Here is a 16,117-nt window from a genome sequence, read left to right as displayed (position 1 = left end):
CTCTTCTCCTCACCTGCCGATCACCTCCCCTGACGTTCCTTCTCTTCCCTTTCTCCTGTGGTCTACTCTACTCCCCTATCAGATTCCTCCTTCTTCCGCCTTTTTCACCGATCACTTCCCAGGTTCCTACTTCAACCCCCTCCCCGACCCATCTGGCTTCACCCATCACCTTCTAACTTGTACTCCTTCCTCTCCACCCACCTTTTTTAATTCTGGCTTCTTCTGTCTTTTCCCATCTTAATGAAGGGCCTTGGCCCAAAATCTCCACTGTTTATTCATTTCCATAGTTGCTGCCTGACCTGCTGAGTTCCACCAGCATTTCGTGCGTATCGTTCAGAAAGTGTTGCTGATACTGTACTTCAATTTCAGTAAATGATGGCAGTGTTTTTACCAGGAAATGAGACACTTGCTATTGAATACTGGCCCTGTGGCTGCATATTGGAGTGCCTGGTTCAATTAAGCTTGAATTTGAATTTATTTAAATCTTACAACCATCCCACAATGTGAGGGAATTAAAAATCTTTGCGTTTTGACTCCATTGCAATGTACAGACATGTAAATTTATAAGTCTAACTCGTAGAAAGAAGCTGCCCCGTAGCCTGTTGATCCTGGCTTTAGTGCTGCAGCACCATTTGCCAGGCGGAAGCAGCTGCAACAGTTTATAGTTGGGGTGACTGGTGTTCCCGCTGATCTTCCAGGCCTTCTTTATGCACCTGCTGCTGTAAATGTCCCCAGTGGAGGGAAGTTCACATCCACAGACCTGCTGGGCTGTCCGTACCACTCTCTGCAGTGCCCAGCGATCAAGGTCGGTGCAGTTCCCACGCCAGTCAGATGCTCTCAATGGTGCCCCTGTAGAAGGTCTTGAAGGAGCTCGTGCCAAACTTCTTCAGTCGCCTGAGGTGCAAGAGACGTTGCTTTTCTGGCCACACAACTGATATGTACAGTCCAGGTGAGATCTTCAGTGATGTGTATACCGAGGAACTTGAAACTACATCAACTGCTGATTGGGGCGAGCCTGTCTCCGTTCTTACTGTAATCCACGATCAGTTCTTTTGTTTTTTGGACACTGAAGGAGAGGTTGTTATCTTGGCACTACTGTGTTTGAGTTGGCTTTTAACAAGCAAGCCCCTAATCGTCATCATCTAACAATTGTATGGTGTAAACGTACTAGCCATTTAGCAGCCCGAGTCTGTCCTAGCCTCGCATACTTGACAATTTGAGTTGTTCTGGAAGGAATAGTAAACACACTCAGTGTATAATGAAGAACGTTCATTGATAAAACACTGTTTTTTGACTGTGTTTTGGTTCAGAAGAGGCCCTCTGGTAAAATCTTTGGTATTGAGTTCATTTTGGGATATAGAGTTGTTATCACTGTTAAATCTGACATTCATCAACCATGTCCAGTTGCTTAGAGAATTGTTCCAATATTCCAGAATGAAGCAAAGATCAGGAAAGTGGTTGTAAAGAAAGTAATCTTTCCTGACACCCATTCCCCTCTCTATCTTTTCAGGTGGAGCCCACGTGTTTTGGAAATGCTGCCAAGCCTGCCTTGGTGACTCACCTTCTTTTAAAATGCCATGGGCCCCTACCATTAACCAAGGTGTCTGTGGACCCCAGGTTGGGAAACCCTGCTCCAGTGTATTCTGCAAATTATTGTGAATTGTGCTGAGACAGCATCGGAGGACAGGATATGAGAGGGCAGTAAGTCCGATTCACTGCTCCTTCAATTGTGGAGCTACAAAAAAAACATTGTTGCAGCTGTATAATATTCTCTCTATCTCCTGCCTTGTAGGTGAAGATCTACTAGTCCTGATTTAAGCTATGCAGATAGCTCGTTGGAAGTCTAGTCAATGCAACTCTAAGGATTTAAGGTTGGACACAGTCGAACAGGCTGGTAATCATGTTGTCTTACAAAGCAGATGATCTTTGCTGGATAGAACAGTACCATCTTACATGATGTCATTAGCCTGGGGGTTGGGGGTGGGGGGGAAGAGTGGAAGTTTGCCCATTAGGTGTTGGGAAAGCTTCATTACCAGTGAAATTTTATATGAAACTGAGCACCATGGCATGGTCTCACTTCCAACCTAATTTCAGAACTCAGTTTTGTCCATGGAGGAACCAAGGTTGTGACAAGGTTTAAAACCAAATGCTTTTGATGAACAAGTATTAAAATCTGGCCAAATGTTGAATGAATTATAGTATCATAGTGAGGGAAGAAGGCAGATCTAGCGTTGGGGCTGGTGTCTTTATTAAACAGCCAGGGACAATAAACCTTTGTTACATTCAGTGAACTTGGTGTTTCTTGATGTCTTCTGAGGCAAATCAAATTAACTAAAGACTAGGTTTTTTTAAATAATAGAGCTAACAATAGGGTGACTATGAATTTTTGATCAGCCAATGTCACCTTATTTCAGTTACTTGCAAAATCTATTGATACATGTAGAGATTCTAACCATGCCATCTTACATCAATCCCATTATCCCCAACTTGTTTTCTCATAACCTATTCTCTTCCACATTCCCATTAATACCAACACACACACACACACACACACATACACACACACACACACACACAGAGTCTCTATCACTCAGCTCCACTTGGGAATATATAAAGTATCTAATTAACCTACTGGCAACCCTTGGGTCATGGGAGCAAACTGAAACACTTGGAGGAAACCACTGTAGTTATGGGGAAAACCTGCACAGTCAGTACCCGAGGTAAGGACTGAACTCAGATACTTGCAGCTTTCAGGCAACCTCTGTGTTATCTAAATATTTTCCAAAGAGGACAAGAGCAAGCTGAACCAATACTGATTTTCTTCAAAGGGATCCTATGACTAAACATATCTTTACCTTCCACCATGCGCCCCCCCCCCCCCTTTCCACAGGGATTGCTCCCTCCGCAATTCCCTTGACTATTTGTCCCTCTCCAATAATCTCCCACCCAGCACTTATTCCAGTGCTACACCTCCCTCACCTCTATTCTGGGCCTCAGACTTCACCTGTGAACCTGCTGGGGTTGTCTATTGTCCGGTGCTCTCGCTGCGGGGCCTCTACATTGGTGAGACCTGTCATAAACTTGGGGACAACTTCGTGGAGCACCCCGGCCCCATCCACCAAACGTGGAATCCCATTCCGACGTGACAGTCAATAGGCTCCTCTTGTGCCAAGATGAAGCTCCTCTTAGGGTGGAGGAGCAACACCTTATATTCCACCTGTGTAGCCTCCAAACTGATGACATGAATATTGATTTCTCCATCTGGAAAATTTTCCCCTCCCCATCCCTCTTTCCCACTCTGGCCTTCTACCTCCTCTTACCTGCCTATCACTTCTCCCTGGTCCCCTGCTCCTTCCCTTTCTCCCATGGTCTACTCTCCTCTCCTATCAGATTCCTTCTTCTCCAGCCCTTACCTTTCCCACCTTCACCTATCACCTTATAGCTAGCCTCCTTCCCCTCCCCCCCACCTTTTTATCCTGGCATCTTGCCCCTTCCAGTTCAGTCCTGAAGAAGGGGCTCGGCCTGAAATGTCAATTATTTATTCATTCCCATAGATGCTGCCCGACTTGCTGAGTTCCTCCAGCATTTTTCTCTCCACCTTCTGATTTTTAAAACCATACATTAGAATCACTTCACAATTACTTCCTGATTTAATTATTACCAAAGAAATGTACCCCACTTGATCTCACAATAAATAAACAAAAACACTGGAGACAGAAGATTACCGGAGTCATCAATGCCCCTCTTGTCCTCAAGCCGTGCACAACCCACCCAAAGTCGGGTTAAGGAAGAAACCAAATCATGAATTCAGCAAATAGCTTTCCAACGTAATAAACTGAGAAGACCAGAGCTGCCAAGGACACTGTAAAGTGGGCTCGACAGTCTTGTACATCAATGTGGGCTACTCCTAGAAAATTGTTACTAATTCTATCAATGTGCTCCAAATGACAACATTTTGCTATTTGTAGGAGTGAGATTCTATCTATTCTAACTCATTTTGACTTCCATAGATCTTGTTCTGTCATAATTTTTGAAGAAACGTAAGTATATCTCCAAACGTTTCTTTCTGCAGAGTAACCCGAATTCTCTACAACAAGTTTTGCCTACAAGAGCTCTGATTTCAAAACAACTCTCATGGGAATTTTTGATGCTTTGCTCCATAATAACTTCTGAAAGGTAATAAAAATCAAAACCAATCTGCACCAAGTATAAAATGTGTGTAAATGCAGTTGTAAACCCAGCTAACCATTTTGATGACAAGTGTACCTTCTACATTGTTATTTAATTTGCTTTCTCATTAAAAATCATTTTACCTAACAAACTACTTTGTTAATGGAAATAAATGTTAATAGAGCAAGTTCAAATATAAACAAGATGGGGTTTCTGGCCGACATCTGCATTAACATGAATAATTAACTACAACACAAGTCTGGGAGTAAAGAAAAAACACACAAAACAAAGCTATTTGCATGACTGTTACCTGAAGCCTGGACTTTTCAACAACTCTGAGGCTACGTCCACACTAGACAGGATAAATCCAAGAGTTAGAAATATCCTCACCAAATACTTTGACCTATAACTTACTGAATAAATAAGTATACTCACTTTGCCCTGTTTTCTGTCCTTGCTCGTATGAAGGTGGTTTACATATTTATGCAAGTACTTCTCTGGCAATAGATGTGTAACAGCCTAATGTAACATTGTTTGGAAATACAAGATAACACTGATGCAAACATGCTTTATACATTTAACAAGGTGCTTTATTAATGCAACAGAGTTAGTCAGTTTTTCAACGTTCGTCGCCAGCCAGGTCATACTGTCCGTGAACTTCCTGTCTGTTGCCTCCATACACTTCAGTATTTGTGTTTTTTTTAGTTTTAAGTCCTCCTGCGCGAGAGCCAACAGCTGTCCATCGTTTGGCAATTTCCTTTTAAGTTTTTCTACTCTGTAACTGCACAAACGCTCATTTTCACAGCGAGATTCAACACCAAACATTTCACTTGTTTTCTGTAGATGAGTCCTGCACATGCCCAGTAGGAGAAGATTCGCCCAAATACCCGTTTTAATGTGGACGGAGGTATTTTCAAAAACGCTTGGTGTGGACGCCTATCGTTTTTACGCGAAACTGGCGTTTTCAAAATTATCTGGTCTAGTATGGACATAGCCTCAGAGTTATCCATAATGAGTTTCTAACTGTTTTGGTAATCCTTAATGACCTTAGAGTATCATCCTTATTCTGGTTGGCAAAAAAGGCATGAGCGTGAGAGCGAGTGTGATGACAAAGTACAGGCAAAATAATTACCAATTTAATCAAGGCAACGTTGTTTCCAGTCTAAATGATAGTCTTGTTGAGGCACAGCCTTTAGCTCAAAGTTAGACCATAACAAAAGATGCTCATCTTTTCACCAAAAGACATTACCTTGAACTTGGTTTCTTTTTCAAAACGAATGAATTGGCAAATGAATTGAATTAATTTAGAAATTAATATAAATAAGACATTCTTGAATATGGCAGGAAATCTTGCCCGGACCAGGGGTGATATTTTACTGAGTAAAAGTAACTTGTAAAATAACTGTTTTTGCACTAATTCAGTAGTGTTGGAACATTTTACATAAGAAACAGGAGCAGGAGTCGGCCACCTGGCCTGTCGAGCCTGCCCCATTATTCAATAAGGTCATGGCTGATCTGGTAATGGACCCAGCTCTAAAATTTTGAAAACCTTGTGGAAATACCCAAAAATGAAACAGGGACCAAAACAAAAAAAAAATATTAGTGGAACTTGGTCAATGGGTCTAAGCAGTTTAAATGGTTTGGCATGGACTAGATGGGCTGAAGGGCCTGTTTCTGTTCTGTACTTTTTTGTGACTCTAAAACTTTTGTTCAATATGCTTTACTGCACACTTAATGTGCCTGTTACATATGCCATGAAACAGATTTAGATTCAACGAAACATTAACCACATCTGTCTCTTTCCTTAGTTCCCTCTTCCACCTCTCACTTTCTGCCTTAAAACACTGTCTGAGCTTCCTCCTCAGCTGCTGACAACACCACTGAGAGTTTGCCCAAAACAAGCTTGAAAGCTGAACGATCGGAGAGCAAGCTACGTTAAACAGGTACCACAAGCCAGAGGGGATAAAGATTACGTAACCAAATAACCGAGACAGAATTGAATGAACTTTTCATGGGAGCAAATAAATCGTGCTGAGGCCCAAACAGAGATCAGTGAAATTAATGGATTTCTTAGCTCTTCTTTTGCTAGCCATCTCATGCTATGTAATGAGCAGTAATTGCTTTCTTCTGAAAGTTTGATTTATATTACATTTGTTTAAATACTTGGTGTGTAATCTTGAGAGCTGACCTATTGTCACAAAACAGGATATAGCTAATCACCAAAGAGTAAGAGGTCACTCTTAATAGTTGTGTTTAAGCACCAAAGTTTCACCACAGGATACAGGCTGTGAATGCACTGCAGAAAAAAAAAGTGTTAGAAACATTCTGATGATAAGTGTTTAAAACTTCCAACACCTTCCACAATTGTATTTATACACCTCTTAACTGCAAAGACCGATTTCAATCTGTGAAATGAAAACTTGTGTCAAAGTTCATAGTAAATTTATTATCAAAGTACATACATGTCACTATATACAACCCAGAAATTCATTTTCTATTGGACATACTCAAAAAATCCAAAATAGAATAACCATAATAGAATCAATGAAAGATCACACCAACTTGGGTGTCCATCAGCGTGCAAAAGACAACAAACCGTGCAAATACAATAAGAAATAATAATAAACAAACAATAAATATCAAGAACATGAGATGAAGAGTCCTTGTAAATGAGAACATTTCAGTGATGGGGCGAGTGAAGTTGAGTGAAGTTATCCCCTTTGGACCAGGAGCCCAGTGGATGAGGGGTAATAACTGTTTCTGAACCTGGTGGGGTGAGTTCTGAGGCTCCCGTACCTTCTTCCTGATTGCAGAATTGAGAAGAGAGCATGATCAAGGTGGTGGTGGTGGTGGTGGTGGGGGTTTGCAGTGACATAGACCTGCTACAACTTGCCTATTGCCCAACCTCTACAGGGGATGGAATCTCACCGTCTCTCCACTCAGCCTTAGATAGCCTAAATAATACCCACTACATCCGGCTGCTGTTTATTGATTACAGCTAAACATTCAACACAATCTAATCAACTAAGCTCCATTACCTGGGCCTCTGTACCTTCCTCTGCAACAGGATCCTTGACTTCCTCATCTGGAGGCCACAGTTCATGTGGAACAGAAATAACATCTCCTCCTCACTGACAATCAATACCGATGCACCTGAAGGATGCAAGCCTAGACCACTGCTCTACTCTCTCTATACCCACGACTGTGTGGTTAGGGGCGTACTGGAGTGAGATCAATCAGTTGGTGAGTGGTGTCATAACAGCAACATTCTCCTCAACTTCAGTAACAGCAAGGACCTGATTGTGGATTTCAGGAAGGGGAAGTTGAGGGAACACACACAAGTTCTTATTAACAGATGAGCAGTGGAAAGGGAGAGCACTGTCAAGTTCTTGGGCGTCAACATCTCTGAGGATTTATCCTGGGCCCAACACATTGATGCAGTTACAAAGAAGGCATGACAGCGGCTATATTCCATTGGAAGTTTCAGGAGACTTGGTACGTCACCCATGTCGCTCACAAATTTACAGCACAGAGCATTCTAACCAGCTGCATCACCGTCTAGTATGGAGTGGCCACTGCACCAGATCGGAAAAAGCTGCAGAAAGTTGTAAACTCAGCCAGCTTCATCACGGGCACCTTCAAAAGGCGATGCCTCAAAAAGGCGGCATCCATCATTAAGGACTCACATGACCCAGGACATGCCTCTTCTCACTGCTACCATCAACAGAGCCTGAAGACACACATTTCCTTCTTTCCCTCCGCCATATTTCTGAATGAACAATTAATCCATCAACACTACCTCACTATATTATTTTTCCTCTATTTTTGCACCACTTATTTAATTTAATTTTTGATATATACTTAAAATATACTTAAAGCATTTTTATTACGTATTGCAATGTACTGCTGCCACAAAACAGATTTCAGGACACATGCCAATCATACTAAACATGAAAAAAAAAGCCAAAAAAAAACAGTGGACTAACCTTGTGAGCAATCATGTTGCAAATTTCAGGGAGGAAGTCTTCGGTGAGAGTTGCATGCAGCTGTCTTTCCTTAACAGAAGTGTTTGTCTGGAGATCATCAGTTAATTTTCTCCACTCTTCCTCAGTCTGACAAACCAGTTCCCAGTTGCCACTACTACCTGGAGGTTTCAATGGGGCTGGAAAGGAAAACTCTAATGTGAAAACCTGTTCAAATTACATTTGCAACATAATCTGCACATTATAGTCACTAAAAATAATACCACATGGACAATTTAATTTTTAAGGGACACCAAAATCCCATACCAGCTTTAGAAATCCAAAGATGTTTGAGAAAATTATACTTTTCATTGACAGGGTGTTCATTGTCATTCCTAATAGCATCTGATCTATTATCTTATTAAACTTCATAAATCATTCACCAATCCTAGAAGCAGAATGACATACATAGCCTGGAATAGCCCAAGCAGTTTGCTATTTATTCGTTATGAGACTGCTCGTCTTTCCTCATTCCAACACTCTAATCCATTCTCCATCAGATGCTTATCCAGGCATTCCTTGAATACACTACGACTATTTCTATGAATCTGTGGAAGCAAGATTCACTTGAACCATTCTGTCGCTTTTTAAATCCTGACTTTTACATTGATGGGCTACTTCCTATTCTTCCCCAAAAGTGCGTTTTCCTGATATTGACCTGTCAAAATATTTCACAATTTTAAAGACACAGACCTATGAAATTTATGTTTTAAAATTATAAAAATGTCTATAAAATTTCAAAAATAAAGTGCCAAAATAGAAAGAATGAAATGGTGTTCACTGACTGTTCAGAAATCAGACAGCAGGAGCCATTCCCAAATCTTTGAGTGTGACTCTTCCCTAATCCGCCTCCTTTTAAACTGTTTCTATCAACCTGCTACATATAAACTCACATCTTTTCTCATGGCATTCTTGTATATATGCTTATCCCACTGCTCTACTCTCTCTATACCCATGAACGTGCTCCAATACCATCTATACATTTGCTGATGATACAACCATTGTTGGTAGAATCTCAGATGGTGACGAGAGGGCATACAGGAGTGAGATATACCAACTAGTGGAGTGGGGTCGCAGCAACAACCTTGCACTCAATGTCAGTAAGACAAAAGAGATGATCGTGGACTTCAGGAAGGGTAAGACGAAGGAACACATACCAATCCTCATAGAGGAATCAGAAGTGGAGAGAGTGAGCAGCTTCAAGTTTCTGGGTGTCAAGATCTCTGAGGACCTAACCTGGTCCCAACATATCGATGCAGTGATAAAGAAGACAAGGCAGCAACTATACTTCATTAAGAGTTTGAGGAAATTTGGTATGGCAACAAATACACTCAAAAACTTCTACAGATGTACCGTGGAGAGCATTCTGACAGGCTGCATCACTGTCTGGTGTGGGGTCTACTGCACAGGACCAAAAGAAGCTACAAAGTGTCGTAAATTTAGTCAGCTCCATCTTGGGTACTAGCCTACAAAGTACTCAGGACATCTTCAAGGAATGGTGTCTCAGAAAAGCAGCTTCCATTATTAAAGACCCCCAGCACCCAGGGTATGCCCTTTTCTCACTGTTATCATCAGGCAGGAGGTACAGAAGCCTGAAGCGATTCAGGAACAGCTTCCTCCCCCCTCTGCTATTTGATTCCTAAATGGACATGGGACCCATGAACACTACCTCACTTTTTAAAATATATATTATTTTTGTTTCTGCACGATTTTTAATCTATTTAATATATATATATTACACACACACACTGCAATTTATTTATTTATTCTATATTATGTATTGCATTGAACTACAACTTCACAAGCTGGTGATAATAAACTTGATTCTGATTCATTCTGCACCCACCCCAATGCCTCAATATTCTTTTCAGAGCAGCATGCAGCCCTCCTTATGAATATAAATTCATTATTTTTCATCTCTGCCTTTCTGACAATTAACCTTCACACTATTTTGCATTTGTTTTATTTTTAAAATGGCCTCTTTGATCTCCATTATCTTGAGTGAGGTTTATATTTCAGTGGAAATCCTTTTCTCACTTTACCGCATTTTGATTCCTATTTCCCCAGTAATATGTGGCCCTGCTATTGCTTCTAGTAAACTGCAATATTTCACACATATCTGCAGAGACATACATTTTCCCAAATCACTAAACTGTAACATCTTGCATTCATGTGGGAAATAATTTGCCATTAAGCTGTCATCCCTTTCATCTCTGAAAAAAATTAATTTGCCAATTATAACCACATTCTGTAAATTAATTAACGTAGTTTTATAATTTTTTGCAGTCCATCAGTACTGATCAAATACTTTAACGCTGCATCAGTTACTACTTTTGAAATACAGTGTCTTGCTCTGGAGTTCTAATCGTTAATATAAACTGTGAGTGGAAGATGGTGAAGACCCCAACTTTACCACCATGCACAGCTTCATTTCGATTCTGCTCTAAAACTGACTAGCTTCCATTCTGCCAGAAGTCCTCAGATTCTGCAGTTCTGGCTAGATTCATCCACCTATTATGTGACATCGTACTAAAGACCATTGAGAAATCTGGACAGATTACGACTATTACATCAGTCTCGTCTACACTCTCAGTGACTTCTTGATAGATTCCAATGAAATTGACCAAGCAAGACTCTTCCTTTCAAAATCCATACTTATCCATTCATTGTTATTTTTCTGAATGTTTTTGTTCCCATCCTTCTTCCCATCTCAGGCAGTAAAGTGATTACACTGCAGTTCTCTGGAGCTGCTCTATTTCTTTTATTAAACACCAGTATTACATTACCTATTAATCCTCTTCCAGCTCCATGTTTTCTAACAGATTATTAAATTTATTCTGTAGTGCCCAACTATCTAATCACTATATTCCTTCAAAATGTGTGGATTAAATCCACCCAGAGCAAGGGTTTATGCTATGAATAGTTTGTGTAGTATTCCTCTCTGTTTTTTATTTTATACAATTTTGAATTTCAAGCTTGCCTCCCTCATAAATAAGGAAGCACGGGAATTACAGATTTTCCTGTCATTTCATTGCTGTCGGTGAATCCGTCTTCTCCAACTCTCCGCTGACTTATTCCCGATATTAGTAAGCACATTGTTCAACTTAAAGTCACCCAAAAGGGCAATTCAGCCCAAAACTGTAACAGAGGAAAAGCATTATCAAATAATTTACTGTCTTCTTGGTTGATATTATTTCAATTGCACGGTGGAGGAATGTTCGAGTGTCTCGGGTCCCAAAGGCACACAAACGATATGAGGATGAAGTCACTATTAGTACTTTCTTCCTGGGGATTTTATTGTGCACAAGTCAAACCTGGAGTTCAAATGATATGGCAGAGATAATGAAACTGCTTATTCATGCTGTGAGCAAATCCCCACAAATTCAAAACATCCGTTCCAACCTTCAGTGGTGCAACTTTGTACCTATCCGGATATTATTTCAGATACCGATAGCTGCTGACAAGGGAGAAAATGACTTCAATTTACTTTCCCGGGGTTCAAAAGCCACATGTCAGTGCAGATCTTTCCTCCTAACTCTCATAAAAATCCCCCACTCCTCCCCCCTTCCAGGATAGTTCATTTAAACACACAAAGAGAAACAATTAAGTGTGATTCTTTAAACTTGAAAAATCCACGCATCACGTGGAGCCAACCTGAACCCAAGCTCCACTGCCCACTCTAGATGTTTGCAGCAAGGAACAAGGGATCTAGGAATGCTGACAATAGAACATCCAGGTACAGGAAGGCTCGGGTAACGTGAACCTCTTCTTCATTCTTCTCAGGGTCAGTGCAAAATCCTGTTTAAATTTCAAACCTAAAACACCCTAGCCTAGCAATGTTGATAATATCCACAAACATCAGAACATCTGCAGATGCCGGATATCCAAAGGAAGACACATAAAACACTTGAGGAATTCAGTAGGTCAGGCAGTATCTATGGAAAAGAGGGTCATAAGTTATGTGCATTTTGCATCTTTACAATGACATGTCTGACAGTAATTTTTTTTTAAAAAAGTTTCCCTACCGTGACTTTTGGTTTCTTGTTGCGAGTCTTCTACTGGAGGCACTTCTCTGTTTACAGACATGGATTCACTGTAAAATAGCATTCAGTAAACGGGAAACACTCACGGTTGGACAGCAACCTGACTTACATTCTCCAACAAATTAACTTACTGTCATATTCTATACTCCACAAGACATTATTCCAAAATTTCAATTTATTCCACTACTGTAAACAGGAGGAGAGCGATTTTAAAAACTCTCTGTATTCACGTGGACAGCCTTTGGTCAGAATGGTGGGTCTGGGATTTACAGGGGAGAGACAGAGTCTGTGATCTTGTTCATAGTTATATTGGCAGATAAGCACAGTGTTCCTGAAAACATCTTTTGAGCAACAGCAGTCGTTTAACGGAAAATCCTGAAGTACACAGGCACGCACGAGCAGGTCGAAAATGCTTCTTACCACTTTGTAAACTGAGACACAATATGTCAGGGACTTTTAATACTCAAACTAAATACTGGTAAAATGCTTAACAGTAACAAATGCTATGAATCTTCTCGGGCTTCAAGCCAGGTACAGGTTATCGACTATAACTGACGTTTCGATGACAAACTCTGTCATCTTTTTCAGTGATGAAACCTGGGCACGTCTCGTCTGGTAATAAGTATCACCGGACGAGACATGTCCAGGCATCATCCCTGAAGAAGATGGCAGAATTTGTCATCGAAACGTCGGTTATAATTGATATCTGTACCTGGCTTGAAGTCTGAGAAGAGATTATTCATCATATATGCCGGGAAAGCACTAGACCCTTTTTCAGTAATAAATACTGCCAACTTTTCAAATAAATGACACTTTTGTACAAAAGTGTGGACAATTTGATTTTGACATATGTCATTTGAAAAGGAAGCCAAACACAGGCTATGTGTAAACATTATTATCTGAAGAGATGGTGATCTGGGTAGTTACACTTAAAGGTCAGCCTCCTTGCCTTTGCCACCAAACTGACAAATCGCTTCGGGGATGGCTGGTAAAATTAAAGTGGCCTTATGCAAAAGGTAAGGCAGAAAACGAATGAGATTTTATAAATAATATAATGGTAGAAGGATGTACAAGAGAAAACAAAACAGGAGGGAAATAATGAGATAATAAAAAGGTGGCAGATAAATGGAAAACAATAGCAATAGAATTATTCCCATTTTCCTGGCCAATACTTACCAGTTGGGAAATCCATTGGGCAGACTGTCTTATGTGCATGCCCACAGACCCCAAATACAGATAATTTACTTCAAGGTCTGTCACAGCAAGAAGTTACCAGGCGACTAAAAGATTCAAAGCCTCCTTGAAAAAGTGCAACTCAGCAACTCTCAACAATTCCTGGTCAATGACTGCTCTAAGTAAAGGAATGGATGGTATCATGAACCTCAAGCACAGAAGCCCCTACGTAAAAAGCCAAAAGAGCTTACCACTTCATCTCTCCACCCAGCTGCCCTTTCTGCTATCTTTTGGGTGGGGGTGGGGGGGGGGGTCCATATTGGCCTGTATCACCTTACAAGAGTGGAAGCAAATCACGCTTTATCGCAAGATTTAAAGAGAAAATAACTCTCACCTCATGGTTGCTAAATAAATATCTTCTAATTTCTTCCGTTTTGATGGCCGGCCTCTTTTTTTAGGCTTTGTGTGTACAAGTTTGTAATCAGAACTATTTAGTTTTCCATTTTCCCTGCAATTAAAAATTAATACATCTTAAATACAATATTAGAATTCAAGTCCTAGAGCACAAAATTACTGGTTTTTTTACATCATCGTACAACAACTCCCCTGAACAAATCCTTCTAGCTGGTAGCATTTAAGTTACAGTTTGATATTCTTTGTTACAATATCTCAAAACACACATATACATAAATTAAGAGTTGATCATTACATTTCTGCTGCCTGGTTTCTGTCCGATGAGAAAGATGGTCCCTCCTTGTATAAACGAGTGCCATAGAAATACCAGTAGGTTGATCCAATGGCATCTTCTCCTAAGGGTTCTACTCGCAGATTATCAGCATCCAGACCCTGGAAAAAAAAGATGCAGAGAGTTGACACAATAAGAGGCTGAACTGACTTGCAGGCTTCAAGTCAGCAATGCGAGGCTACATCCGAGGTTAAATTCCCAACAGGATCGCAAAGGTGCCTATATAGGGAATGCCTGTTCTAATATGCCAATTGGAGAGACTTGACTTAGAAAGGTCATTGATGCAATGTAATCCAAATCAATTTCTAGACACTTCTCCCTCCACAGTTTCCCAGGTTGCTGTGCATTCCCCACATTTTATTTCAAACTTCCAGTACTCGTGGTGCTGCTAAAAACATCTGATTAATAAAAATGCCAGAATACAAGTTAGCGGCCATCCGAAATCTCCCACACCAGACCACAAACAGAAAAAGAAATAAAATAGTTGATATTTAAAAGCAGTGGGTCAAGCATTGGAACTGAGGAGCGCAATGAAGAAGGCATTGATCAAGCGGCTATAAATTTTTTAAAAATATATTTTGGCACACAGTTCAAAAACAGAAAACCTGTAATAACGAGTTAGGTGGCAATTACAATATTGCACCTAACAAAATGCAGACAAATAATCAATGATACCAAACATGAAATGTATCAAATTTTATCAAGTGGAGCTTTTTTTTTAAAGTAAAGTGCGAGCAACATAAAATAGAAATATTCTGAATTGAGCTTTTGTTTAAATTACATTGTGACTGTATTATGAATCACTTAACAATAAGAATAAATTTAAGGTTGCCATCACAATGCTTTAACTATCTTTTGGACTGTTTTAAAGAATATCTATGTTTTTTGTTGTAATTTTGTCCTATGAAATCATCGTTACGAAAACATCGTTGTAAATGATGCTTTTTGTTATGTTTGTACTGACTAATTTCATTCATCTTTAAACTGCAGTGCGCACAGGATGTGAGAAGGTAGCACCAGTAGGAAGCGTTTGACAGAAGGAAATTGATAGATTTTAGAGAGGAAAAACTTAAAAGATTAAGGACTAAAGCTAGCGCAGGTTAGATGGGTCAAACAGTTTCCTACTGTGCTGTAAATTTCAATGAGAATGAAATCTCCAGAGCTGGGTGCTGGCAGGTTTGTGTTATGCAATGAACTGGGGGGGGGGGGGGGTGAAGGAAGAACAGGCGTGTCTTGGGTTCAGTTTTAATAAGAGCAGCCTGAATGATTGATGGACATGTGTCAAATTTAGAGGGAACAGGAGTTCTTCAGTTTCACTAATGTTGAATTTTAAGTCAATTGAAAAAGCTGTGCCTACGAATGGATAATGGTTTCCTGAGTGAAGAATTAGAAGGCGCCTGTGGGGAGCTCTGCAGGAGAAGGAGAAAATGAGATAAGAAGAGAAAGCAGGTTCTGTAAGTAGTTAGTTTCAGAGCAGTGTGAAATAAGCCTTGACCCCCTCTATTTAAGATTGTACCTTTAAAAGATCAAAGACATCATCTGCATCCAATCTATAGTCACAGAGTCTGTGTAACAGTTCCACACGTAAACGAATGGGTAATTCTTTGAACTTGGTGTTTTTCAGTGGGTTCGCTCTGCCTTCTTCAAGTTCCCATCGATGTTTAATAATATCTTCCAGGTACATGTCACAGCTGTCAGGACTGGGAAACAAACACTCCATTAATAACCAAAAATCAAACCTTTCAATATACACAGGATATATTTTTCAGCTGTGTATCACTACAGTCATGATGTATACTCAACCTACTGGCAAATCACAGCTCTATACATGAAGAAACAAAGTTTTCACATGAGTTATATCCTGATGGGCACATGGCAGACAAGGCTTTGGGTTGGGAGATAATAGAATATTTATCCTTGCTCATCAATGCTTTGTTTTTGCACCAAGTACTGTACAGCTTACT

At 40.2% G+C, this 16,117-nt stretch overlaps 1 protein-coding gene across 2 annotated transcripts in view; it reads right to left on the bottom strand.

Annotated features, from left to right (window-relative positions):
* LOC140734827 (chromatin remodeling regulator CECR2-like) overlaps positions 1–16,117 on the bottom strand; it is a 127,934-nt gene that overhangs the window by 30,257 nt on the left and 81,560 nt on the right. Inside the window, exons 3-8 of one of the 2 annotated variants that reach the window (XM_073059403.1) lie at positions 15,670–15,853; positions 14,118–14,254; positions 13,803–13,916; positions 12,218–12,285; positions 8,157–8,332; positions 4,481–4,522 (exon numbers count right to left, since the gene is read on the bottom strand). In XM_073059403.1, coding sequence (XP_072915504.1) covers positions 4,481–4,522; positions 8,157–8,332; positions 12,218–12,285; positions 13,803–13,916; positions 14,118–14,254; positions 15,670–15,853 — 721 coding nt within the window. The remainder of the gene's footprint in view (positions 1–4,480; positions 4,523–8,156; positions 8,333–12,217; positions 12,286–13,802; positions 13,917–14,117; positions 14,255–15,669; positions 15,854–16,117) is intronic. The other variant, XM_073059404.1, reaches the window with a different exon arrangement.

Source organism: Hemitrygon akajei, chromosome 10, assembly GCF_048418815.1.
Source record: "Hemitrygon akajei chromosome 10, sHemAka1.3, whole genome shotgun sequence".
In the NCBI taxonomy this organism is placed as follows: Eukaryota; Metazoa; Chordata; class Chondrichthyes; order Myliobatiformes; family Dasyatidae; genus Hemitrygon; species Hemitrygon akajei.
The sequence above is the reverse complement of the archived record's forward strand: the minus strand, read 5'-3'. Positions and strand labels throughout refer to the sequence as shown.